The sequence below is a fragment of the Myiozetetes cayanensis genome, unplaced genomic scaffold (assembly GCF_022539395.1).
Source record: "Myiozetetes cayanensis isolate MyiCay16 unplaced genomic scaffold, myiCay2020 scf42, whole genome shotgun sequence".
NCBI lineage: Eukaryota > Metazoa > Chordata > Aves > Passeriformes > Tyrannidae > Myiozetetes > Myiozetetes cayanensis.
Genome location: NW_026087654.1, coordinates 209,070 through 236,683, shown reverse-complemented (window position 1 = coordinate 236,683; position 27,614 = coordinate 209,070). Strand labels below are relative to the sequence as shown.

Genomic DNA, 27,614 nt, shown 5'->3' with positions numbered 1-27,614 from the left:
ATTTAGCTTGTAATTAGAGATTGGTAATTGCATATCTAATAGTAAGACTGTGATTGGAATCATCCCCACAGTCCAGGTTATTCTTAGCTCTGAGGTCACAGGCACATTCAGTGACTCAACCAAACATTGTAACTCTGAACCACTTGTTTTTCAGTGCCAGTTCTATTACTTGAAATACATTCATTAAATAAGGAGTATGCACACTTGATTGCAAACAAGATTACTACTCCCAAGTTCCTACGCTAGAGTTACCCTCCCTGCAACTACACAGTTCTATCTATCCATTTTAATTCTTATCAGGGCTGTAGATTTTCAGACCTTTCTGTGGCTTTTTGGTAGAAATTGCCTCATCTACGCTGTGACTGCTGTGACCAGGCTCAAGTAGAATGGTCCCAGACTGCTGGGAAGACTGATCTCTTATTCCAAGCAGTGGGCACTGCCTGCCCTCCCATCCACAGCGCTGTGTAAACAAAGGGCAAAGCACTGACTCCCTGCTGAGACCTTTGATCTCCCAGCTCACAGGAGCCCCTGATCCTGCTAATCTGCAGCTGCTCGTGCTTTCAGCATTCCCCAAATCTTCATGTGCCTGCAAGCCATCCGTATGTCTCGAGCTTTTCAGATAACTGTTCCAGCTCTTTCACATTTGCTCCTCTGCTATTTGTGGCAACTGCTTGTCTCGATATCCCTCTGTTTTTCCTACTCCATCATATGCCCCATGAGCCTGCGATACCACCTGCCTTTCTTCACTTCTCCTCCCCTACTTTCTTTCTCATAAACCCCAATATATCTGAGCACATTTGCAGCTTCTCATACCTCCAAACTTTCTTTCTCCTTCCACTGTCCACACGATTCTCTGCCCAGTTAAGGTCTCACTTTACCCCCTTCCATAAATGTGTCGCTGGTATCCTGCTTTCAGTTCTTCCTACTTTCAGAGTTCTATGTGGGCTCCTGAGAGGACTCCTCTCCCCTTCTGGCTTCAGAAGATACCTGGAAAAATAAATAAATAAATGAATAAATAAAAATAAAGTTTGTACTTGTGAACTTGAGAAAATTAAAACGTTCCTAGTACGGATCACAAATGGCAGAGCATTAAAGTCCACAGGTATACAAGCTACTCAATTCAGCACTTTCTTCAAGGTTAATTTTTTTATGGATATTATTAACGACAAAGTCCTTTTGAAAAAAAAAAATCACTCCAGTATAGTGTACTATACAAACACAATTTAGATAATTAAGATGTTGGTGGTAACAGTCTCTGACCTTTGTTAAGTTCTTGTAAAAAAGCTCTTGATTAACACAATTTATACTGGATTGTAGCGACTCAGTAATTGCACAGGGATTTCTAGAACCAGACTTTACATCTGTGAGGAGCAAACAGAAAACTAGAGGACAGAGGGGAAAAGTTCAAGTTATCTGAGCAGTTTAATTGGGCAATTTAAATATTTTATAAACAGTGGACTCAATTTCCAAGTTAACTCTGAACTTCTTGGTTTCGTGTTTTGGTTTTTTTGGCAGCTGTAGATTCTTACAGCTGTCCCTGTAGTGCTTGTGGGTCTTTTTTCTTACCCTTAACAGTATCTCTTGTCAAGCTAAGCTCCAGCTACGATTCTGCACCTGTTCTACTTCAAATTAATTGGGCTCATTTTCCCTACTCTCCTGATGCTGAATAACAGGTATTACTCAACCTCATAGCACGACAGTGTTTGGATTGAGCGAGAGAGAACCAAGGGGAAGGCTTTGCCAGCACACCCAGCTTATGTCACCGGTGAATTGGCCTAAAGGGTTTTATTTGAGTGAGGAAGCGGAGTTTGGTTTCCAGCTTGTTCACAGGTGATTATCGTTTTAATACAAATATATGTGACTTTTCACGTCACCTGGTTCTCAAGAGGTAACGTGGCCAAGCTGGATGGAGCCCTGAGCAGCCCGATCCAGTGCATGACATCCCTGCCCCGTGGCAGGCGGAGATTGGAACTAGACGACTTTTCCAGGACCCTTCCGAGCCAAAGCATTCTGTGACTGCATGCTAACACTTAGCCCTTGGAAATTGTGGGACTTTGGATTTTTGGTGTTGTGGGTTGGTTTGGTCTCCACCCCCCCCCACATCCCTTCGTGCTGGAAACCTTTCAGTGGTATGAAAACGCGAGACACATTAACAAGATCTGAGTGCTGAAAACTGGCGCTAAACTGGGTCAAAAATAGAGATGAGCAGGCTCCGGTAAGGATGGGAACACCGCACGCCTTAACAGCGGCGTCCCGCGGGGGGGCGGGGAGCGGGTGACAGCGGAGCAGCCACACCGGCTTTGAGGGGTGAGGCTCCCGAGCCTTTCCTTCCCCCGATCCCTCCCGTGCGGCTCCCGCCGCACGGGAGGGATCGGGGGAGACGGGAAAGGCTCCCTGCGTCTTCCCCCTTCCCTCATCCCCCTCACGACAGGGGAGGGGGCGGGGCGTTACCTCCGGCGCGTGCGCGAGCTTCCCGCTCGCGCACGCTCCGCTTCCGGGGTCGGGGGTAGGGGGGGGTGGAACAGCGCTCGGCCGGGACCGGGGCCGGGAGCGGCGGCGGGGCCGCGGGAAGTCGGGGCGGGGGAGAGCAGCAGCGGCGGGAGGGGCGTCGGACATTGCGCGGCGGGGCGGCGGGAGGGCCGCGGTGTGGAGGCGGCGGCGGCGGCAGCGTTTTTCCCCGCCGAGGCCTGGTGCGGCCGCCGCTCGCCGCCGCCTCTGCTGCTGCCGCCGCCGCCGCCGCCGCCGCCGCCCGGCCGATGCTCCCGGAGCCATGGACAAGATCCTGGAGGGGCTGGTGAGCTCGTCGCACCCGCTGCCGCTGAAGCGGGTGATCGTGCGGCGCGTGGTGGAGTCGGCGGAGACGCCGCTGAGCCAGGCGCAGTGCCGCGCCATGTTCGCGCTCGGCACCCGGCTGGTGCTGCAGGGCCCCGACCCCTTCCAGCGCCAGGTGGGCCGGCAGGTGCTGGACGCCTACGGCCGCTTCCACCGCGCCGAGTTCGAGGCGTTCTTCAACCGCGGGCTCGTCCTGGGCCTCCTGCAGCGCGGCTACGGCGAGCTGAGCAACCGCGACCCCGCCATCCTCGACTACATCCAGGCGGGGCTGCGCCTCATCATGAGCTGCCCCTCGGTGCTGGAGCTCTTCGAGCTGCTGCAGGTGGAGGCGCTGCGCCTGGTGTGCGAGCGCCCGGCGCCGCCGCTCTGCGCCCGCCTCTGCCAGCTCCTGGGGGACTTCCCGCAGTGCCTGCCCCGCGGCAGGAAGCTCTCGCTCGCCTTCTGCCAGCAGCTGGTGCGCAGCATCGCGCACTTCCAGAGCCAGGGCACCCGGGAGGCCGAGCTGCGCCTCTACGTGTCGCAGGTGACGCAGGTCAGCGCGCTGCTGCGGAGCGTCTGGAAGGCAGAGCCCGACACGCTGCTGCCCTCCCTGCAGGAGCTCTTCGCCGTCATCTCCGCCGCCGGTGAGCGGGGGCGCGGGGGGTGCGGGGAGGCGGGGGCCGTGCCGGGTAACGTGGGGCGGAGGTTATCCAGCGGGAAGGAGAAGCCCTGGCAGGTGGTCGCTTTGTAGGGCGTCTCGTTGGAACCGTTGTTTTCTCGCCCAGGCATCTCCCTCTCCGCTCGCAAAAGCTGGAGGGGAAATAGTGATTTATTTAGCTGCAGAGCAGCATGGTGTTTGGAAAAAACTCTTGGGCCCAAGCTGCCCAGGTGTTTTACTTATATATATAAGACTCTTAAGAGTTCTCAGCAAACTTTTGCAGAGCCTTTGGTTCTTAATACCCTGAAGTCATGTAAAGAGAAAAAGCCACAGACTTCTTTTTCCCAAGAGATTTCTTTTAGTTTAGTGAGAAAATAGGCATTTTGGCATGCAGGCCCTGACCATGAGGACTCCCAGCTGGCCCCAGTGAGATACGAATCCAGTCTCTCACAGCAATGCTTTGAATGATGTACCAAAATGGAGTTTTGGGTGCCCTGTTAGTATTAAAACTATCAGTAGCAAAATGCATATAAATATCTCGAGATTGGGTGCCAAAATCGTGGTGCCCAGTGACAGGATGAGGAGCAATGGCCATAAACTGAAACACAAGAAGTTTCACCTCAGCATGAGGAGTAACTTACATTGAGAGTGGCAGAGCACTGGAACAGGCTGCCCAGGGAGGCCGGGGAGTTCCCTCTCTGGAGACATTCCAAACCCACCTGGATGTGTTCCTGTGTAACCTGCTCTGGGTGACCCTGCCTTGGCAGGGAGATTGGGCTGGATTATCTCCAGAGATCCCTTTCAACCCTAACAATTCTGTGAAAAGCTACTCTTCCTCCTTGCTTCCTCAAGAGAGATACAGTAAGTCTTGGAATTGTTTACCAAATTGGGGGGTATGAAAGAAATATATGAAACGTGGCTATTTTAGGAAGCATTCAGTACCTGAGTAATGGAAATGTGATTGCAAATAGGCTCTCTCTGACCTCAGAAATCTGTAAAGTACTGTATTGGTTCCCATGGGAAAGTGCCTTTACCACTGGGGTACCTGGGGAACTTAACATCATATTTTGCCATAACTGGTATGGTTAGCAGACAGTTGCTAAGACAGGACATGGGAAATGTCAGCTACATTAAATCCCTAGGCTTAGCATCAAGTGGAACTATATGATAATTTTTTTTATTTTCTTAACAAAAACATAAACCCCACATCTCAGTTCCATTTAGGGCTGAGGAAGAAGGTGGCAGATTGTCACTTGCTTGCATGTGTATTAAGTGAACAGAAGGAGTTTGTAATTCAGTGCTGTTCCTTGTCCTTAATTAATTGAAATGTTTTAATTTTGGTTTGGTTTGTGATGATAGATGTAGGATAGATTCATTCTCACTTTTCAACTGTAGTGAAGTTGTTGGATAGAAGATAAATCATAAATCTTATTTTTTTTCTGTGGGGTTTTCTTTTTAGTTTCTTACATTATGTCATGTTCAACTGTTACAGATACTTCCTTCGAACCTTCTGTTGCACTGGCAAGTCTTGTGCAGCACATACCACTACAGATGATTACAGTACTCATCAGGAGCCTTACCACAGATCCAAATGTGAAAGATGCAAGTATGACTCAAGCTCTGTGCAGGTAATGTATTTTGTTGTAAAGGGAGAGAAGAGTCTCTTTCTTAATCTTTCCTTTTTTTGAAGTTATTTGTCACTTAGGTTCCATTAAAAAAACCCCAGCTAAACAAAAAGATGAACTTTTAAAATGATATTCCAATTCATGCTGTTTGACATGTAATGTATTTATGATGCCGTGGATATTATTGGCATGGTTTGAGTTGAAGATTGCTGCCTTCATTGTTATTCTGGCTTCCTTCTCATGCTTTACTAGGGTGGATGAAGAAGAGGGTTAAAGAGAATCTAGGAGGAAGCCATCTGTGTTCCTTTTAGATGACGTGTAGGTTTCCCACCATACAGAAAATGGCATAAATAGGAAACTTCATGGGCTTTACAGTCAAGTGGAGAAACAAGCCCATGTTTTCAGAACATGAACCTTTCTGCTTTTCCAAGAAGCAGGGTGGTCTCACGTGATTGTCTTATCCATCATCTCCTTACTCATCCTCTTCTTTGAAGAGAGGAGACAGTTAGAAATTAGTTTTACTGCTTAGTTTTGAGGGTTTTTCTGCTTAGATATCTTCCCCATTTTTTAGTGGGATTCACAGAGAACATTACATCTTCACTCAAACCCTCAGAGGGTTTTTGGTTGTTCTTTGAATGACAGAGGAATAAGAATGATGTAAAAGCAATTGCATATTATGTTTATGACTAATCTAACCTTGAGTATGCATGATCATTAGAAGCAGTGCTAACAGACTGCAACTCAGATTGCAGTCTTGATATCTTAGTATCTTCAGATATGTGAATAATAGTGATGCAGAAAGATGGCAGGGGGAGAAAGATGACCTTGAAGTTCTTTAAATTATTTTTTAAAGCCTATTGAAATTACTGAGTACTGAGGGGTAGAAGAATGAGCAAAGCAGTTAAAAAGGAGGCTGTTAGAATTTTTTATTTGAAAAAACAACTTTTAAGAAATTACTTTCAACTAAGAGTTTAATGTCTGCAATGTTATTTTTAAGTATGTTCATTTGTGTGGTGTAATACCGAGACATTCATGTAATGTAACACTTGTCTATTTAGGTGAAATAGTGAGGTTTTTTTCACACTGAAAACATTCCTCGTATTTACATTAAATTAAGAAGCTCTGTTTCAGTTGAAAACATAATGAAAAGAAGCAGCAATAGTAGTATAATTTGGGGTAAGACATATTGTTTAGGGACTTTAAAAGAATTTACTTGGCTAAAAAACTTTACCAAAGCTGTGTGCCCAGTCTAAAAGTCAGAGCTGGGAAATTCAGAAGGATTTGTGCATGCTAATAATTTGAGACTAATATGCTGGAGATTAATTTTCATGTTAGTGTAATTTTAAGGTTTATATTGTATTACTGCATCAACACAGTGTGATCATGTAATTTTAGCTTTAGAATGGCTCCCCTGCGTGCCTCTGCTTAGGGAAGTAATGCAGTGCTGAGCTTTGCTTACAATAGGAGCTGTTATTATCAAATTAGTGCTCTTTTTTTTTAGTGCTTGCCATATGGTGGGGGTTTTCCTTCTTGTTTTTGGAGGGGCAATGTAATCTTACTTGCCCTGTCCGTTCTTTGAAGTAATACTCAATGGAACTTCTTAGATACTCCTTGTTATTTTTGTTTGTGGATACTCATGTCAACACTGTATCCAGTTTCTTTTTCTACCTCTGGCAGCCCTTTGCAATGTTTACTCTCCTCTGCCTTAGTGGAGCAGTTGTAAAGAGGTTAATGCAACTGGAATGTCTGGAGCACCAAATGACCATGCTGTCATCAGGCATGCAGCATTCCCAGGAGGTGCAGAACTCCAGGCACAACAAGGTCTCCTGATGAGAGGCAGAAGAGCATTGGTGACTGCGAATTAGAGACCTTGTTGCTCACTTCTTAACTAGAACTTCCATGACACTGCAGAGTCTGTCTAAAGTTGAACACAGAGTAGTAAATAGTTTCCAATGAAAAGATTATTAGATTTGTTTGGGGGGTGGTTTAGAGATATCAAAAATGCTGTCCTTATTAGGCATATACATGGATAACAGACATGCTCATGATTATCTGCCTTTGTATTAAAAATGCAGTCATTGGTTGCAACAGAGCAGGAGCCAACTGAATGCAATGCAGAGAGAATTTAGTAACTAAAATACGTAATCTTTGCCTATCAGATCTGAGATTTGATGCTTTTTGGGACAGTCTCAAGCGTGTCTACAAGTTACTTCTGTTTCCTCTTCTGGCTTGTGTTTCTGCTCCTAAAAGCATTAACTCTTGCTTTAAGAGCAAAAACGGATTTTAAGTATTCTGTCTGTATCAATTAGAGAGAGAATGAGGCTCCTCTTTACAAGGTTCATCATACTCAAACAACAGCAGTTGTCCTATTAGTAACAATGATGAATAGTTAAGTAGTTACTTATACTGACTAGAGATGACACTGCATGGCCCATCCTGTAGCCAGAACATGGAACTAGAGGAGCCCCAGCTCCCACTCAAAAGCAGTGTTTTCACTTGGAGTTTGTGAGTCAGTGTGGTTGAGAGTACACATAATACTCAGATACTCTTTACTTGTGTAAAAAGCTAATTAAGAAATCCAAATATATTGTCATTAGGCTTAAATTAGCTGTGCAGGTGTTTTACCACTGCTGAAAAATATCAAACCTACAAACTGGGGAGGGGAAGATTTGAAGACTTTAGAACTATGAGTTTTGGGGCCTGTTTTTAGGTAAAGATTCTCTCTTAGCAGGCAAAAGCAGTTTTGGCCTGCATTTTTTGATTCTTCATTTTAGAAAGTATATGGAAAGGGTGCTTAGAATAAACGTTTGAATTTAACATCTTGAGGAAATGAGAGCTTTGTGTAAATTCAGAGCAGTGGTTATGATGTTGCCATATTTTTTCACAATTTTTTTCTTTGTAGTAAAATGGAAGAAACTTGTTGAGATCTGTGCTACCTTGTTAAAAAGGCAATTCTAAAGATGCCTTATATTAGAGAAACCTTTTAATGTTATATATGCAGATAGTACTATACATTTTTCAGATCCTAATTATAAACTCAGTGTAAATTTCGGGTGTTTCTGGTAATACAGCATGTCCAGAATACATGTCTGGTGTTGCTAAAGACCATGATTGTCTTTTTAATTTGGCATCTGAGGACTGAAACCCTGATTTTGGTCTGTTTGGAACTCTTAATCTCCAGAGAGAGCACAGGGGCTGATAGTTTTGCTTCAGATTGGTAATGACTAACTCTGCCCTTGTGTAGTAATAGTGACTGTTTATTAGACCGGTTACTTGCAACCCATTCTGTTCTGTGCTATAATTTAGTCTCTTAAAATAATCAGTCTTTATGAGGAACTTCTTCAGAAAAAAGTAGTCAAGTAATACAGTTTCAGCTTCCTGTTTTCACTGAATTATGGAATAGAATTTTAGTGTTCTGGGGGTTGAGTGGAGCCTTTCCAAGTCATCTGGTCCAGTCCTGCTCTGAGAAGGGCCAGGTTTAAAGTCAGATGTTGCTCAGGTCCTTGTCCATCCCAGTTAAGAGCTTTCTGCAAGGGTAGAGGCAGCTCTGCCTCAGTCACTGCTCTCAATACCTGACCACCCTCATGGTAAAAAGTTTTTCCTTCCACTTAATTACTGCTGCCTCATCTGGTTTGGAGAAGGAGAGCTTGTGGACAATTGAAAAAAATCCAAAATATTAAGTAAATCTTAAAAGAACAAAGCCTAAATTTCATATTTTAGCTGGCACTACCTTGCAGTATTGTCTGTGTCTTAGAATTACTAGATTTTACCATTTTAATTGAGAGTATTTAAGTTAGCCTCCAAGAATGTAGTTCTAAGTTAGGGAAGCTTCCTTAATAGTTTGGTTTGGTCTGCTTTGGGTTAAAAGGTGTCAGAGGAAAGGTTCTCAGGTACAGGCACGTTTTTTTACCTTCAACAGTAAGTTTTTGCCAGATGTTAGCTTAATGTCTATGCAATCATGGTTCATATTCTTGAATAACAAGTAACAATACATAATAATTAATTTTATATGCTTATGTATTTGGGGGGTTGTCTATTTACTTCTAATGTGTTAAATAGATCATTATTAATTTCAAAGTTAAATGGCCTGAGGTATAATTGAAGTTATTTTACTACTTGCCTAACTTGTGAGTCTCTGTGTAAGTGTGTAATATATATAGCCTTTTTTGTGGAGATTAAAGTTAGTGACATATTGGTATTTTTATTTTTTTTTGGTCTTGATTTGTCTTTCAGAATGATTGACTGGTTATCCTGGCCTCTGGCTCAGCATGTGGAAACATGGGTGATTGCACTGCTGAAAGGATTGGCTGCAGTCCAGAAATTTACCATCCTCATTGATGTCACTCTGCTTAAGATCGAATTGGTATGTTGGAAAAGCGCATTCAAAACTGAAGCAGAGGGAAAGGAATTTGTAACAGCTATGCAATTGCTTCACATCTTCTGTATAAGAAGCATCTTGTTATTCTGCAAATATCATGTAAATGTATCTATGGCTTTCAGTTGCACATAATGGTTGTCTCTTTCAAATGGTTATGTGTTTGCAGATCTGCTTACATGTTTACTGAAATTTTACTTTTCAGATTTGCTGAAATAAATGTGTGATTTTTTTTAGGTCTTTAATCGACTTTGGTTTCCTCTAGTGAGGCCTGGTGCCCTTGCTGTCCTTTCGCACATGTTACTTAGTTTTCAGCATTCTCCAGAAGCTTTTCATTTGGTAAGTTACTAAATAAATGGGTTTCCATCCTTTGAAATGTCACTCGTGGGTTTTCTAAAGTGTAACAAAAAGAGTAATAGAATTGGTGCACGTGGGTTTTGTCTTTGTTGAAGGTGCTAGAATCAGGTTCCTGTGGTCACAGACCACTAGGCTTTTTAGCTTCCATATTCATCCCATTCATAACTGGAAACAAGCATTGTTCTTCCTTGTACATACATATATCTGGCAGTAGTATATGGGCACCACAGTTTGTGTGCTGCTGGTAATCCATTTTATGTGGTGTGAAATTAGCTGATAAAGTTGGGCTGCAAGTAGATTTTTCAAGCACAACTGTCTGGGGAAAACAGATAACCAGTTATCTTCTCTAAGTAGCCTAGTCACTCTCAAAAGGTTCCTGAGACCAGGAAATACTTGACCTCCAGAAAGCTGTGCTATCTGTGTTTCAGTGTACATGTAGAAAAACTGAAGGAGACTATTTTTAATGGCCCCTCTTCAAAATGCAGTTCGCTAGTTAAGGCCAGAGATAAGAGGGTATCACAGTGACTGTATTAATACAGCAAGATGTTCCCATACTCAGTTTTCAGGTTAAACTTTAAGTGAAATATATCTGAGATTTAATAGTAACAGCCTGGCACACTGCTGTCTGCAAGGCTCTGAAGGGATATCGAACTCTTTGTTTAATTTCACAGTAATTGCCTTATGGCTCTTACACTGTTTTTTAATGATAGGTGTCTGCAGTTTCTCTCTCCTCCCTCCACCACCCTAATTTTGGCCTAGGATAAAAATCTGAGTCACAAATGAAGGAGCCAAGTAGCCTTGAGTATGCTCAAAACATATAAATATTTCATATACTGGCTGTGTTACTTCTCTTCTTTGTTCCTGAGAGAGACAAAACACGAAGAAAAATGTAAAATATGAGAGAGCTTATTCTAGAAATAGGAATTTGATTTAACAAAGAAAATTTCTACTGTAGACTGCATGCAGTACTGCATAAACATCTCTCTTCAGAATTTCTTGACTGTTCTTGCTGCGTTTTAAACTATCTTCACTATCATTTTTTGAGCTACTGCTATCATTTAGTATTCTATAATATTTTCCTCCACCTAAACTACTTGTTTGCTTTTTTATAACAAATGGTCTGACTGTAAAATGGTTGAATACACATTTGATAAATATAATTTATTTGGCAGTGCATCTGAAATAAAATTTCCCTATCTTTATACTTGAGCATCATTAGCATAAATTAGTTGGATTTTATAAACTGAAAGAGGGAATGTTTGCTTTGCAACTTTCACTGTTGACTCTGTAGTAATTGAACACTTCCTCTTGGTGTTTTTCTTTTAAGAAGTGGATATTTTCCTTACCTGAAAAGAGTAGGGTTTGTTTCACAGAGTTGTAAAAATATTTTTTATACTCAGAGGAAAAACAGTATTTGAAAAAGTGGCAAATTAGTGTTTTGCACCTGTTCCCTTTCACTTTGGTGTTTTGAAGTATTAATTCTTGTAATTGGTATACTTTCCTAAAATTACAATATTCTTATAATTTCTGTTCTATATTTCATGTCTTTACCTTATAAATTGTTAAGTAGTAATTAGTGATGAGTAATTATTCCATCAACTTCTTTCAAAGTTAATCAATTTTGATCACTTGGAAACTGACAAAGGTGTCTGAAATATTTTGGTTCACAGTGAGAAGTCCCTACTCATTGAGAATTGCTTAGAAATAAATTAAGATTAATTAAGTAAATGAAGACTATATAAAATAAGTCTCATGCACTTAAGAATAAAGAGCTGCGCTGAAGAAGGGGAAGGAGATGGAGTAAACACTTCTGATTTATACCCAATTTAAAATAGTAATGACTCAGAACTAATGCACAAATAGATGACCACAGCTGTGATAAACTTTTTGAGTTGATAGTAAATCATGTGGTTTACATTAGGTGGTTTGTGGAGCTGAGCTCCCTCGCTAGGTGGAGCTGTGAGCCAGTTTCCCTCTTGCGAGCTGGAATAGCAGGAATGTAGTCATTGCCTTGTGATCCCAAGCATTAGATTCTGTTTAAGGAAAATTAAGAGGTTTGTTTTAAAAACTGTATCTGTGAAATTAGAACAGGATACTAAACTGCTAGTGGTGGCACACAAGCAAAATGTTGGCAGTCGATATCCTTAAAAGGACGAATACTTTGGACACTTGACGACTTAAAATCTTAGCATGTACCTTTTAAGTTCATAAAGTTCCAAAACTTGCTATGGGAGCTAAAGAGAGCATTGAATAATTAATTGTGCTGCTTGAAAATTGTCATGAGTAAAGAATAACGCATGTTTTTCAAATCATTGTTTCTCAACCCCTTCTTATTTAATAACAAAAGGTGCCCTGTCATTTGGCATATATAAAACAATGAAGTTGTTTGTAGAAGGAAAGAAAAATAGGAAAATGCAAATAACACCTTTCTTTTTGTTTCTTTGTTTCCCCGTTCAGATTGTCCCACATGTGGTCAGTTTGGTTCACTCCTTCAAAAGGGATGGCTTGCCTTCCAGTAGAGCCTTTCTGATGCAGTTGTCTGAGTTGATACACTGTATGATGTATCATTATTCAGGATTTCCAGAACTCTATGAACCCATTCTGGAAGCTATTAAGGTACGTTAGGAATGTTGAGAGGGTGCAATGTTTTTGCTTTGTTTTTCCAAGTACAAAGCTATAATTTCACTTACCTAAATTCTTTAGCACTTCCACCTGGAGACAAGAGCTAACCATATAATCTCATGTCAATTCTTATTGTGCTTGTAATACGGTAGAAAAATTTGCCTGAGTGTCTGTGATAGGATTATAGCAGGCTTTAAAAAAAAGCCTGACATGAGATCCTTTATTGAAAGTACAAACTAATTTCTAAAGCCTTATGTAACAACTAATATACTTTTCTGAAGTTTATTCTAGGCGTTTCATTTCAACTCAAGCTAGAATCTGTAGCTTCAAATATAAGTTAAGAGCACTGATGTATTAAAAAGAAGTACTTGGGATGGTGGTGACCTTTTGCTAGCTCCCAAACACCATTGATATTGCAGTGGATATTGCAGGCCTATGTGGGTAAGGGATGCTGGCCTGTGCTGTTTCAAAAAAATTTAAAAAAAAGTCCAAACGCTCTAAACCCAACACTCCTAAACAAATAAAATTGAAAAGAAATAAAAAATAAAAACCACCAAAACCAAACCTAACAATCAAAAACCGCAAAGAACACTGGAGTATTACTGCCTTATTTTACATCACTGGTATTGCAGTTAAATGTTTTGACACTTAAAAACTCCTATCAGTTTAACTCCAAATACCCCTTATTCCTGCAATTTGAGAGTTGAATAAAGAAAGCTTGGAAGGAGAGGGCTTGGGGCAGGGAAGGGGGGTGGGTGTTGTATCTCTTAGGCTACCAGGGATAGCAAGGCCTTGAAGGAGAATGGGGGAGCAAGGGAAGATACAATACTGCTGAATGGCAGGAGCTATTATAAAATCAAATACAAAAACCTAAGAAGTGTGTTAAATGTTTCTCTTTAGGATATGCCCAAACCCAGTGAAGAGAAGATTAAGATGATTCTCAGTCAGAGTGCTTGGACTTCTCAATCCAGTTCTTTGCCATCTTGTTTATCTAGACTTTCTGGAAAATCTGAAACTGGGAAGACAGGTCTAATAAATTTAGGAAATACTTGCTACATGAACAGTGTTATTCAGGCACTTTTTATGGCTACAGAGTAAGTTGTTCTTAACAGCTCTACATTGCAAATTAAGTCTTGCAGTTATTGTATTCCTAATTTTCACAGCTGGGGTCTCTCAGCTTGCTAGAGCTGAGTGGGTTTCTTTGCACTCAGCTTTGTAAAAGTCCAGCTCTGTGAAACTGCAATTTTAGCCATTACAAGTCCTGATCCTTCTGTCCAGCGTCAAAAGACAAGTCCTTTTTTCCTCAGTGTCCTTGCTCACTTTGGTATTGTAAAAGTTTATGGTGATGCTTTTGTGATAATCTGGAAGATACTGAAAAAATGTTGTCTGTCTATAGTCCATTCTTACATATCTAAATGTTTAAAGGAACAGGTGTTCTGCAGTGTTAGTTCTTACTGCACAGTAGTTTTGCATCTGCACTAGAGCAGAGTCCAGGTATTAAAGGGAAGTATTATTATTTTGTGGTCTTTCAATTTAAAATAATCATCTGAGCTGGAATGATAACTGCATTGTTAGAAATCTAGCAAGGAAACTAATGCCTCTCTCTTTCATTTCAGTTTCAGAAGACATGTTTTATCTCTGAATCTAAATGGCTGTAATTCACTAATGAGAAAATTACAGCATCTTTTTGCATTTTTGGCCCATACACAGGTACATCAGTTTATTTCATCTACTGTTTTTAAGCCTCCATCTGTATACCAAAATGGTAACAAACATGATGCCATGGGAGTCCTCTTGAGTATATTAAATATAAATATTATAGGTTTCTATGGGAATAAGTCTGTCTCCAAATGTTCAGATGGTGTGGATAGACTTAGAGAGGTGTATTTCATAAGTGGCATTTTGTTGTTTTTATAAGTGGGCAGTAACACCTTTTCTTTGATAAGCCAAAATGAGAAAATCCAAATAAGACCTGACTTAATATACAAGCTGACTTTATGTAACTTTATAGGACAAACTGTGACTTCCTGCAGTGGTTTTTACACCAAATTTTATTGTAGTTAGAATTCCAAAGTGAACTTCATTAAATGCTCAGAACATTCTGTTAATACTAGAAAGACATAAGACGCTTCTGTTCACTTTGAATAATAGCAATGAACCTAAGAAGGGGGTGAGGCTGGATCAGTTTAAAAATAAATTAGTACTTATGAAATTCTGGTGTTCTAAAGAAAGAAAACAGGTTTTTTTAACTCATCAGCAAGAACAGTAGCTGCTATTATACATAATAATCTGGTTTACACTACTACACGTTTCATATTTGCCTACAGGATCAATTGTTTTTGTCTTTGTACTAGAGGTGATTCCTGCAAAATTAATGACTCTCCCTTTATATAATTAAGTTTCTTAAATGTTTGTGTATCATGTGTTTCATTCAGTTACTCTAGAATAGTGTAGTCCAAAGTTCAGTGGTCAGTATTAAAATAATACAACCAATTTTTCAAGTTCTTATCTGACCTTGCCTGTGCTTCTCTTACATGAACAGAGGGAGGCATATGCTCCTAGAATTTTCTTTGAAGCTTCCAGGCCACCATGGTTCACCCCTCGATCCCAGCAGGATTGCTCAGAATACCTCAGATTCCTGCTAGACAGGTATGGGTACTGTGCCATTAATGGGAATGAATGTACAGTCTTACCACACAGTATTGAACTCTTAGGAGCAGTTGTGTAACAGTTCCACTGCTTGAGTGGGGATCAGGAATTTGCAGCTTCATTCCTGTCTTTCTCTGGTTTTCTGTATGGTCCATGAACCGCTTTTCTTCATGGACTTAATCTGTGGTAAAGTCTGGATGCCATCTAGTATCCACATAATTGAAAACAGGTTATAGTGGTAACAATGTCCCACTTTTACAAATGTAAACATGGGTATTATGTTTAGAGTCGTGGTCCTGTTGTAAAATTTCTCTGGCTGCTGAAAGCAGTTTAATTGTACTCCCAGAATTTCATGTTGGTGGAAACAGCTCTATTTCATACAGGGTCCCAGAAGTCACAGAGATGTACATGCATTTATAACCAGTTAATAAGCAAGCAAATAACTTGTGGCAGAGATAAAACAAAAATACCTAAATTTATTAGTAGCCCTCTTTAATATTGACTTGCTGAGATGTGGCTTAAGCATTACTGCTTTATGACAGATTACACTTCTGAAGAAGTTTATCTCAATAGTGAAATAGTGTTCTTTTTATTTTTTTTCCCATTTTGGGTTTCATTTTTGGTTTGTTTTTTCTTGCTGTAGTTTCTTAACTTTCCTGGCTGCAGAATGTTGACCTTTTCTTTGGAAATAGTCTGGCAGAAGATGAATAGCTACTTATTCTCTTACAAAATCTGACATACAGAACCAGTCAACTGGAGAGCTGATTTATTAAGATAATGTAATGGTAAATAATAAAAACATTGTTAGGTTTTTTTAAGACTTGCCAGTTCTTTCAATATATCCATTGTATTCTGTTATATATAATAAGACCCACACTAAATGCATTTGTGCCTCTCATACTCTCAGATAGCACAGGCCTCTGTGGTTCAGCTTGCTTTTATAAAAAATAACTAACAGCTTTTTCATTATAAGACACTTCTAGCCACTTAACCATCTATAATTTTTAGCAAAACTGGGGAAAAAAGTCTGAAATAGTGGAACAATATTTGTTTGGAAAATAGCCCAGTTACTTAGATTTATTTTTCTTTGTGTTCAGACTGCATGAAGAAGAGAGAACTTTGAAAGCATTGTCTTCAGCAAAGAGTTCTGAAAGTATAATGAATGAAGAGTCCCAGGCACAAGAAACTGTCCACAAAACACAAGTATTTGCTGAAGCACCTTGTATGGGAAGTGAAGAAAGAACTCTGATAGAGAAGATGTTTGGAGGAAAATTGAAGACCACCATATGCTGTTTGAACTGCAAGAGTATGTCTCAAAAGGAAGAGGCTTTCACAGATCTCTCTCTGGCTTTCTGTCCTCCAACTTCCTTGGAGAATGGCCCAAAATGTATGGAACATTCTGAAGTGAAAGACGACTACGTGGTGCAAACTAATACTTTAGCAACTAGTCCTGCTGCAGAAACACCTCTCAATAATTTGGATGTAAATAGCAGATGTGACACGATAATGAATGAAGGAACCATAGAAGATTTTTCTACTGAGCCAAACTCTGAGAACACCACAATTTCTGAACTCAAACAAGTTCAGACTAATAGGGATATGTCTCAGACTCTTGTAGGTAAAAGCACCCTGTCGGTTACAGACTTACTCAATTATTTTCTGGCACCTGAGATCCTTAGTGGAGACAATAAGTATTATTGTGAAAAGTGTGCCTCTCTACAGAATGCTGAGAAAACTATGCAAATCATTGAGGAACCTGAATACCTCATTCTCACTCTTTTGAGATTTTCATATGATCCAAAGTGTCATATAAGGCGTAAAATCTTGGACAATGTGTCTCTACCACTTGTTTTGGAACTGCCAGTCAAAAGCATAACATCCCCTTTAGCAGTAGTTTCAGGAGGTTGGTCTGTTGGTGTGGAGATTTCTGATACTGGAGAAAATCTTGCTAAAAAACTGAAGCCCTCAGGTGCTGATGAAGTGACCTGCCCACAACTGGTGCCCTACGTGCTAAGTTCTGTGGTAGTGCACTCTGGTGTATCCTCTGAAAGTGGACATTACTATTCCTATGCTAGAAATGTTTCTGGGTCAGGGCCTTCAGGGCTCTGCCACCAGTCTACAGCTCTTTCTTTAGTTTCTCCTCAGGATAAGTTGTTGACAGAGGAGAGTCCTTGTACTGTCGTAGAAAATGAGCTGGACACTGAGATGCCAAGAGAATGGTTTCTGTTCAATGACAGCAGAGTGACATTTACCTCATTTCAGTCAGTCCAGAAAATCACCAGTAGATTTCCAAAGGACACTGCTTATGTTCTGTTTTACAAAAAGCAAAATAGCACCTGTGGCTTCAGCAGCAATCCGGCAAATGGACTCTGGGTAAATGGAGACCCTCCTCTACAAAAGGACCTCATGGATGCAATTACAAAAGATAACAAACTGTACTTGCAGGTAAGATGGAAATTTTGTGTGAGGGGTGGTCTTAAGCCTCACAACAGGCAGTCTAAAAGAATCAACAAGTTAGATTTTAAGTATTCTGGTATATTAACCTTATAAATCACCAGCCTGGCTTCCATCATGATGTTGCTGGACAGGTTCCATGGTAAGATAATCACTATTAGATGGAAGTGTCAAGGAAAATGGCATAAACTCATTTCAGTTTAAATTTTTAGTGGAGGTGCTCCTATAGGTCATTCATTCCATACAGGAGAGGCTTCAAACGGTTCAAACTTTCATTGCCTTTATACTTAAAAAACTTCTAAGTGGTGTTCTTAATAGTGCATTTTCATTTGTAGTGAAGTTTGCTTACACAACTGTGCCTACCCAAATTCTGGAACAACTGAATGAATGCTGGTGACTAGATTGCATTTTCCCTTTGCTGCCTATTCTGTATCTCTCTGTGGGACCAGCACTGCCAGCTGTCCATTGCCTGTGATCCCACAGCTTCCCCTAGCTGTAGTCTCCTTTTTGTTTGCTGGTATTTTGCAAATGTGAACAGGAGAACTAAGAGTTAAAATTTTAACTCTGCTGCCATTTGCAAACCGTGTGGTTAAAACATTTGTGCCCTGACTGTCTTTGCTTATGTGCCACATCTCTTCTTGACTTTCTCTTGGCCTCTGTAGCAGCAGTCTCCGATTGTGGAATCACAGCGTAGTTTGAATTGGAAGGGACCTTTAAAGATCATCTAGTCCAGCCCCCCTGCTAGGAGTAAAGATGGTCTTCAACTAGACCAGATTACTCAAAGCCCCATCCTGCCTGGCCTTGAATGTTTCCCAGGATGAGTCATCTACCAGCTCTCTGAACTACCTGTTGTAGTGCTTCACCACCCTCACTGTAAAGAATGTATTCCTCACATCTAGTCTAACTACCCTCTTTTAGTTTCAAACTATTACTCCTTATCCTATTTGTATTTTTTTCCTCTTTTAATTTTAATCTCAAAATGAGAAATGTTTTCCAAATATATTGTTTTGTTTGGGTTTTAGGGGCGTTCATCTGTTTTTAATTTATATTTCACCCACCTTCCAATTTTGTATTCTTCAGTATTGGCTTTCTTTGTAGTGTTTTAGTAATCTCATAGTCGCTGAGCTCCTGTCCCTTTCTCCTTTGAATTGAGGCTCATTAGAAGTGCTCAGTTACCTTTTTTCTCAAGTTAATGTGAATACTGTGATTCACTGAATTAGATTATGGTAATTCTGAAGCCTTACATTTTTCTTTTGGTTCAAAGTTCTAAACTAGTAATTTGCTACTAAGTTAAGAATCTACTTTTCTCTCCTTGAGAAAGCCTTTTTTTTTTTTTTTTGAAAAAAGTTAAAAAAATTTTCTACCTTACTGCTTTTGTTTTGCTGTTACATATGAGTTTACCACATGGTAAACTAAGATGTTTTCACTTTAAATAACTAAACATGTAATGTGGGTAGCCCCCACTCCATTTAAAACAAATTAAAAAACCCATTCTGGGAACAAGTGGAAAGTAAGGGGGGAATGTTCTTTTTTATTCTCAGTCCAGAGAACTGCATTGACTATCCAGTTTTATTTACCTGATTTAGTGTTTGTTGACATTAATATAATCATAATGAAAACATGCAACATTTGGGGTTTTTTTTTAGAAACAAGATTATTGTTTGTAAAAATTTCAGTGCTGTGTGCTATATTAGAACAATTTATTGTAGGTTAATATTAATTAAGTCAATATATGCCTCAAGAGATGAAAGAAAAATGCTCATTTATCACAAACTGCTGAGCAGGAATAATGCATGGAAGATCTCTAACTGCTAAATAATTCACTTTTAGCATTGAATACACAAATAGTGTGTGGTTTTTAAATACTAGTACTTGCCAAAAAACTTTAATAGTTTGATTTGATCACTGCTCCATGTTTCTCGTGTGTATGTGTGCATATAAAGAGATACCTTCCATCCATTATGGAAACCCTTTGTGCACTTAGCAATGAAGCTGAGATCGCAGCTGAGGTTTGTTCTATTCTCAGTGCACTATGGTTGCTTCTGAAGAGCATTTCTAAGTGGTTGGCACAAGCTGTGCTTGCAGCTCAGTTAGACTCTGTACCAAACGTGATGGGTATCTCCAGAGCTACGGGAGTCAACCTTTGCACATAAGTCAGTAACTGCATGAAAACCATAAAAATAAATTATGTTTCTGCCTAAACCTGGTCAAAAAAAAAAATCTTAGCTGTAATACTGTAGTGTTCTTTTTTCTGTAATTTTAAGATTTTTATTTAATATAACTGCAAACCTGTTGTTGATGCTTATGTTCTTTTATGGTTTGGTTTGTTAGGGAAAACTAAACTACTGGGGTTTAAGAGGCATAAAGTTGCCAGAAAATGGTTCTCTGGAGGGATGAAAGTAAAGGAGGCAGGATGGAAAACTGTATTTTTTTGTTTGGTGCTGCGCTGCATTAAAACTAACATTTTTCTGAAATATTTTACCAAAAATAAAAACCAACCCAGGTACAGTGTAGTGAGTTTCTCACTGTTTGCTTTTGAGAAGAAATTTTGTTCTAAGCTAAACAGCTTGGCATTAGGTTTTTTTTTCCAACTTAACAGACTATTTATACAAGGTCTACTATTTTAATCAAAATGTTTGGTTGATTTCTGATACTAGAAGTGAGTTCTTCATATTTCCTTGTTATTCCCTGTAAAATTACTTAGTTTTTGATATGTCATATAGTTAGCCAGATACCTACAAATCCACATATGGCTGGAGATAGCATAATACTGCCTTTAAGGAATATTACCAATGTAGACAGTATCCTCCAATATCTTACATAATTTTGGAAATGAGTATGCATTTCAGTCTGTAGTAGTGTCATATAGTTTCAAACTTAGGCTGTATTTTTTGAAGAGGGCAAAGTAATTTAAACCCACAAGGACTATTTTTAGCATCTGTACATCGGACAAGATGTAGGTTTAGTGCTTTCCTGGTGGGACAGTGCAGTCAATCTTCCAGGTTCTTGGCTCTGTTCCTTTCTTTCAGCAGGAGGTGGAGAAGATGAGGAACAATTCAAGGTGACCTGTATAATTACTAAAATCCTGTTTAAAGTTTGCTGCCATTGCCTTGGGGAGATGTGTAGTGATGAGGTGTCACGTGAAGGAAGATGTTGGTGTGAGCCTTAAGTGCCTGAATACTGTCTATTTGTTTCCTAAAGGAGTAAAACTTGTACAGGTCCACAGTCTTTTTCCTGTGAGTCTTTCAGAGCCCAACAGTTGCCTTCTCTCCTTCAATTTTTGAAACTGTTGGCCGATTTGAGAATGGGGTACTAAAGAGAAGAAATTACTGTGAGGTTTATTAAATTGGTTGGCCAGAGACAAAATAGGGTATGATATCTCTAATGAGGGAGAAACCTGTGCTTACCTACCCTTCTTAGATGTCTTAAGAAGCCTCAGGAGCATTTAGCTGGAAAAGCAGCTGGCAGGAGGCAGAGCTTTCTTGTTCCTTCCACTTATGCAGGTACATTTTCCAGTAGCTGACTGATTTTTATGAAGTGCTTGAGAGTTGCAAAGACCTACTAATGTTATAGCAGTTAGTGTAGCAATAATACTTGAAAGCTAAAAAGCTGCAACAAATAGAAAATAGATAGCTTGTCCATCTCCTTGCCTTTTGTCTGAATAGGTTGTTAGTCTATGAAGTTGATTGAGTGAATAAAAAAATGTCTTTTAATTAACATTGATTTAGTGGTTTTTATCTTCCAGTTTTGCAGCCAAGAACAAGGGCATTTTAAAATTGTGAGGATGAAAACTCAAGTGAAGTGTATCAAAAACTCATGTTTTGTTAGCTTCTGCAGTCAAATTTTTTACTAACATCCCATGTTGCTATAGAACAAGATTTTAGCATAAACTTAAATGGATTTAATTATGTTTCACTTACAATTACTGATGTTTAAGGAAATTGTTCATCTTGGATTGGCTGTGAAAGTTCAACTTGAAGTTCAGCAAAGCTGTTCACACTTAGGAGTCCTGGAATTAATGACATTGTTTTAAAAGCTGTTTCAAAATTTACTACAAATAAGCTGCTTCAAGGGCTTGATTGGTCGGGAGGGGGTTCTGTTTTTTGAATTGTCCTTATTCTTCCCTTTCAGGAGCAAGAGCTTAGTGCTCGAACACAAGCACTTCAAGCTGCTTCAGCCTCGTGCTCTTTCCGACCCAATGGATTTGATGACAACGACCCCCCTGGAAGTTGTGGACCCACAGGTGGAGGAGGAGGGGGTGGGTTCAGTACCGTTGGTAGATTAGTCTTTTGACTACGAAGACAACCTGGAATACACTGGTTCCAAAGCAGCCCAGTACTGCTGAGGGCAAATAAAATATTGAACTTTGTCAGATATTGTACCAATTTTTGAGACTTGATCCTCGTTGAAAAGCAGATGTTGGTGTTTTTTTTGGTTATGTTTTATTTGAAATAAATAAGCGCATAATGGAGAAAAACTACCTCTTAAAAATTCAGTTGCTTTCATAGTAAGATATGCTTGCCCAAAAGAGAGAAAATTAAGATTTTTTAAGTAGTTGCTAATGACATTGCATTAAACTGAACAAATGCACTTACATCAGTTTCTCTTGTCCTCATCCACTGAATGAAGAAAGTTCATTTTTTACTCTGATGGTATTGCTTTATGTGGAAACCCATTTTCACATGGGCTAAACTGCGTCATGTAGTCTCTCACCCCCAGCTTTGTGGATTTTCAGAGATGATGCAATTTATAATGAAGGCAATAACTTTAATGTGACATGATACAGTACTTTCCAGGTTAAAAATTATTCAGTCTATTTCCAGTGTAAATGAAAGTAAGATAAAATAATTTATACATATTTGCTAAGTTGTTATCCAAAAAAGTGCATGTTGTGTAGGAACAATGTTTTTAAATAGAAACTGTTGACTTTGTAGCATTTTTAATTGTTTTGAAGATTTTAAAATTATTTCAGGGAATATATCTGCTGTGTGTTGGAAAGGAAGAGATTCTGTATGTGCCTTGCAGTACTGTAACTTAAAACAAACTTTCTGAGGCTGCAGAAAATGAGAAAAGTGTGTTACTAGTCAATTATTTTTTGTCAGTATTAGAAATCAAGACATTTATAGAAAGCTTTTAAGTTTTCGGAAGTAAAAATCTGGTAGTTTGAAATGCATTAAGTGTTGCCCTTTATTTTTTGATTTAAAAAAAAAATTGCATACCTAGTGATCTCTAACTTTTATGGCCTGCACTACTAAGAAAAAACTGGTCATAAATACAAAGCAGTGTTTGTGAAGTTGCAGAAAGGCTGCCTGTATTGATCTTTGCTGAGGAGCTGTGCTTCTAAGAGTCCTTTGAAGTCTTGCCTTCAGGTTTTGCTTGTAGTGAGAAGTTTCTGGTGAGTTCAGGATTTTTTTTTTCCTATCTGCAGAAGCCCCAAAATGATTCTGCCTATGGAGCAGTGTTTGCTTGCTCATTAGACCAGCAGAGATGGAGGATCCACTTTTTTAAGTCTTGGCAGAAATAACAACTTTGTTTTTTATGTGCAATGAGGATAACAGAAGCAAAGGAGTTACACTGTCAAACCTGGTGATTAATTCTTAACTTGAATAATCTTAGAGTGAAGTGTAAATTTCTTTAAAGTATTTTTACAAAATTCTGCACTGTTTTGCTGTGTTTTTTATATTCTACTAGGTGAGAAGGTATGTCCTTAAAAAGCATGCAGACCTGGCAGGTTTTAGCTTAACTATATAAAAATAAATTTCTTAGGAAATGCTTTAAAAAGCATAAAGTAAGTTGGGAAACTGAAATCTTGTTCATATGATTCTAAAAATATGGAGTTTAGTCTGAAAGGTAACTTAGCTTGCAAGCTATTTTTATATTATCACTAAAACTATGCTATTTACTCTACTGTAGGTTCATATGTTACTGCTCAACAAAGCCAGAGCAGCTCACTTTGATTTTTTTAATACTTTCCAAGCTTTGTTGTGACGGTTTGTGATATCTTGGCTTTGACCTACGCTTTTCGTTGCTATCTCAGTTGTAGGTCTCTGAACCAGGGGTTCAACTGTGGAAATGTAGAATGTTTTGAGTCCAGCATGAGGAACGTTTTCATTTTGTTGTACTTGGACGAGGTTTTCTTGAAAGCTCACTTTGCCTTGAAATTCTTTCAGTCTGAGAGGGTTTTTTATTGCCTTTTAGGCTCCTCTGCCAGTTAACTCTGGTTCTAAAATGTTTTATATGACAGGTTAATTTGGCTTTCCTCTCCCAGATTGTGAGGACACACTAAAAAGTTGACTACTGTTTGCATTACAATGAGAGTATTTTGTCTCTCTTTCAATTTACTATTCATTTTAAAACACTATGAAGTAGAAGCAGGGGCAAGTGGTTTTACTCTATATGAAATCATGATTTTGTAAAGGTCAGTTTTGTTTTTATGTTCTCACAGTAAAAATATAAATTATGTAGCCTACCTAAAAATAACATGCAGAATGAGTTTGTATACCTGTTGTACTATATTTATTTCATGAGCTCTTAGAAGGCTTTCTACACCCTTGTTTGCCTGTCCTAAATTAGATGTTAAATATGGAAAATTTATATGAGAGTAATGTCAATCAGGTTGGATCTGTTTAGGTACAAAATGATGGGTGTCTCAAACTGAAAACAACTTCTTTCTTTCCCCTTGTTGACTTTTGTTGATGGAGTTACTTGGGGTTTTACAAGTAGATCCTAAAACTCAGAATATCTACTTCTAAGTCTGTTTGCTGACCTGACAGCCGTCGTACTGGCTGATTAGTCAGACCTAACTTGGAAGGTTTCAATAAACTTGGTGGAAGTGGAGAAGTATTTCATGCTCTGAAATGTACACCCTTTTTCATTGTTGACAGTAATGGTGTTGCATGCCTCTATCTTCTGGACATAATATGAGAGAACAATGTACATATGGTACTTCGATTTCTGTTGCCTGTGAATGAATGCTGGATGGTTTGTTTATTGACCTTTTTGGCCCCATTCCTAATTTGTTTTCTAAATTGAATCCATAGAAAGATATGAAATACATAAGACTGTTTCTGAAGCTTAGGGGTTTTTTTGTTGTTTCCTGTCATGAAAGGTACATGTTTGTACCAAACTCAAAGGTGGTATGTCTTTTAAAATCATATTTCCTTTTAACAAGACAAATTGTGATTTCGTCTTTGTTTTAATGGTCACTGGAGTTGTATTGACTTTCTTCTGTGCAGTTCACTTTGTACAGTTTTTTCATGTGGAGCGTTACAGTGGATTGCTGTGCATGTCACCTCTGCAGCCAGTGACGACAATAACTACAAGCCCATTTTTCCAGGATGAGGAGAGAAGGCTTCTTTGGATAGCTAAACAAATCACACCTTCTGACTAGCTTTTTTCCCTCCTGTGTTTTCTTCCCTTGTTCTCTTCTCTGAAAGTTAAATATTTTATCTTCTGCATGCCTGGAAGTTTAATTTCATGGGTAAGCCCCAATTTATTTTTTTTAATCTGTAGCAGTGTGGTTGTTTATGGGATCAGAGTACTACTTTTTTAGTGACAGGCAAAGGACAGAAGCTATGAGCTAGAAGAGTGTTAGAACAAAAGCAAGTAGCTATAAACTTTCTGTAAATAAGATTTAGATTAAAAACAAAATTCCTAATTACTAGAACTAATTCTGGAACAACCTTCTGGGCAGAGACCTGCTTTGAAGGAAGAGCCAAGTGTATCTATGAAAGAAATGAAATGCAAAGTGATGTCTGAGTAGAAGGCAACTAGACCTGATAAACCAGAGGTCCCTTCTAGTCCCTTCCTAGAGTTTTGCTCTTCTATTGTGCTTCCTGTCTTGACACATTGCCAGTTTTCTTTTTAAAGCTCAGAGATTAAAGTGTAAATGAAGGGAATACCAAACTGTGACATAACAACAACAAAGGTTGACTGCTCAGTTCTGGGTAGTGTTGGTGTCTGATTTACGGGAATGAGGCATAAAAGTTATCAAGTCACGGCAGGTGGAATCTAGGAATGTTTGTGATCCAAAGAAATGTGCTCAGTTTCTAACACAAGGCTGATTCCCTGGTTAACAATCTACAATGAGATGTAATGGGTTGTACCCCTTGGTATCTTCAGTAGGCTGTAATCAAATGTAAATTACTGGACTTTTTCCAAGGGTGAGCAAATGATCTGTGGTGTGAACGAGATCAAAATAGACAGCCTTCAAGGCTTTCATGTTCAAACCATCATAGGCCTACCTAAATCTGAATTCCTAGCTATGAGTAGTATGCTCTTAAATCACAGAGGTGTTGGGTCAGATTGAACAGCTGAGAACTGAAAATTGTGTGATGCTGTTTGCGTTGTGTCCAACACTGTTTGTTCTGTGTGGACTTGGGAGCAAGTGAGTATCCCTGTTTTACCAGGTGGGTTTTGGAGACTTGGCCTGGGAGTTGAGCTCCAGCTGTGATGTGTAGTGTGGCACTGGCTTACTACACACGCTTTTTATGTGTTTTAAGTGCACACGCATCCCCCCATTCACTGTGAGTCTTGCTTCTGCTTGAATGAAAGCATCCAGATCAAAGGGAGGGCAAACAAAACTAGCCAGAGTAAAGCAGAGATTAACATTTTTAAATATAATATGCTGCTTTCTTATTTAAAACAGAAGGATTTGGGGTTTTTTTTTATAAGTGTGCTGGATTCTAGACAGGAATGTGGATTCAGGATACACTTTTCTTGTTTCTTTTTTTGAAGGTAATATTTTTAGGAATCAGTTGTAAAAGTGCTGGAATATGTCAAAATGCACAACCTTCAATGTTAATAAAACGCCACCTTGGTGAACAGCATGCTACCACACACACTGAAATGCTGGGATACTTGCTGGCTGGCTTCCCCAGGCACCAACTGGGAAGAACAGCTGCTGCCTGTGAACCGTGCCCTGCTGGGTGGCCATGGGAGACCTGCACCATCATCTGCATCTGTGGGTGGCCGGAGGTGCTGGAGTGCTGCCTCAGCATCTGTGTGCAGCAAAGGCCTCGAGGGGAGCCCGAACAGCCACTGCTCGGGTGCCAGCTCAAGAGGGGCACAGTCCCCAAGCTCCTCAGTGGCACCTCCAGGCCCAGGGTGGGTGATGTGGGGACCCCAAGCAGTGCTGGCAGAGCAGCACCTCTGCCAGGCAGCCAGTGGTGGTGGGTGTGTGGGTGCTCACGGCGTCGGTGTGTGGGAAGGGGGTTTAGGGGTGAGGAGGAGCTGGCACTGAACTGAAATGTGACTACCAAACTGCACAAGTGACAGGGTGGCTCCAGTCTCATGTAGAAGCTGCATATGTTTTAATGGTAACTTCACTGCTGTACGATTGTAACTTCAGTGTGATTCCACCAAAGGATACTTTTTCGACAGTGCTTTGTGTTCTCCAAGCCTGATCTTTCCAAAATTTCCATTGCGTCCTTATAGCTGTGATATTTTGAAGGAAAAATATCTCAATAGGCATATTGAAAATATGGTCCTGAGGAGAGTATTTCAGATTGATATTAAAAAATTAATTCAGCAACAGGATATGTGATTGTGCAAGCAGCTGCAATATCAGCATCCTTGAGGCCAGTGGTCTCCAAAATTTTTCTGATTGCACACCCCTATCAATAAAAACTTCTAAGTGTGCAGCCAGTGTATGTATATTTATTCTTAATTTATGTGTGTACCACTGTTCTAATATATTATGTACATACCCAAGAGTAGAAATTGAAAAAGTATGAGAGGAAAATGAAATAAAGACTATTTTTAAATTATTTAACATTTTGTTTGTTAATTGTACAAAAAAAGCTTCTTACACCCAAATGGATTGTCTTGGGGTGCCTGCACCTGACTTTGGAGACCACTTCTCTAGGGTATAGCCTTGAAAAGAGTTTGAACTTGATGGGAACAGGTATCAAAACTGACCTGTTTATTATTATGGTTTCTTTTACTCCACGAATACAGACTGTTGTCATTAACTTTATGCTGCGTGATCATGTTTTGGATCCCTATTTATTCAGAGTTCTTACGAAATTAAGTGCTGTGAACTGTTTCCTACTGTGTGCATTAA

At 39.7% G+C, this 27,614-nt stretch overlaps 1 protein-coding gene across 1 annotated transcript; it reads left to right on the top strand.

Annotated features, from left to right (window-relative positions):
* Positions 1-2,744: 2,744 nt before the first annotated feature.
* Positions 2,745-27,318, top strand: USP38 (ubiquitin specific peptidase 38). The gene is made up of 10 exons (XM_050330632.1): positions 2,745-3,455; positions 4,962-5,097; positions 9,328-9,457; positions 9,707-9,808; positions 12,284-12,442; positions 13,349-13,542; positions 14,065-14,158; positions 14,991-15,097; positions 16,195-17,542; positions 21,683-27,318. Exons 1-10 carry the CDS (start codon positions 2,771-2,773, stop codon positions 21,842-21,844), a joined length of 3,117 nt encoding a protein of 1,038 aa, XP_050186589.1. The 5' UTR covers positions 2,745-2,770; the 3' UTR covers positions 21,845-27,318.
* The last annotated feature ends 296 nt before the right edge of the window (positions 27,319-27,614 follow it).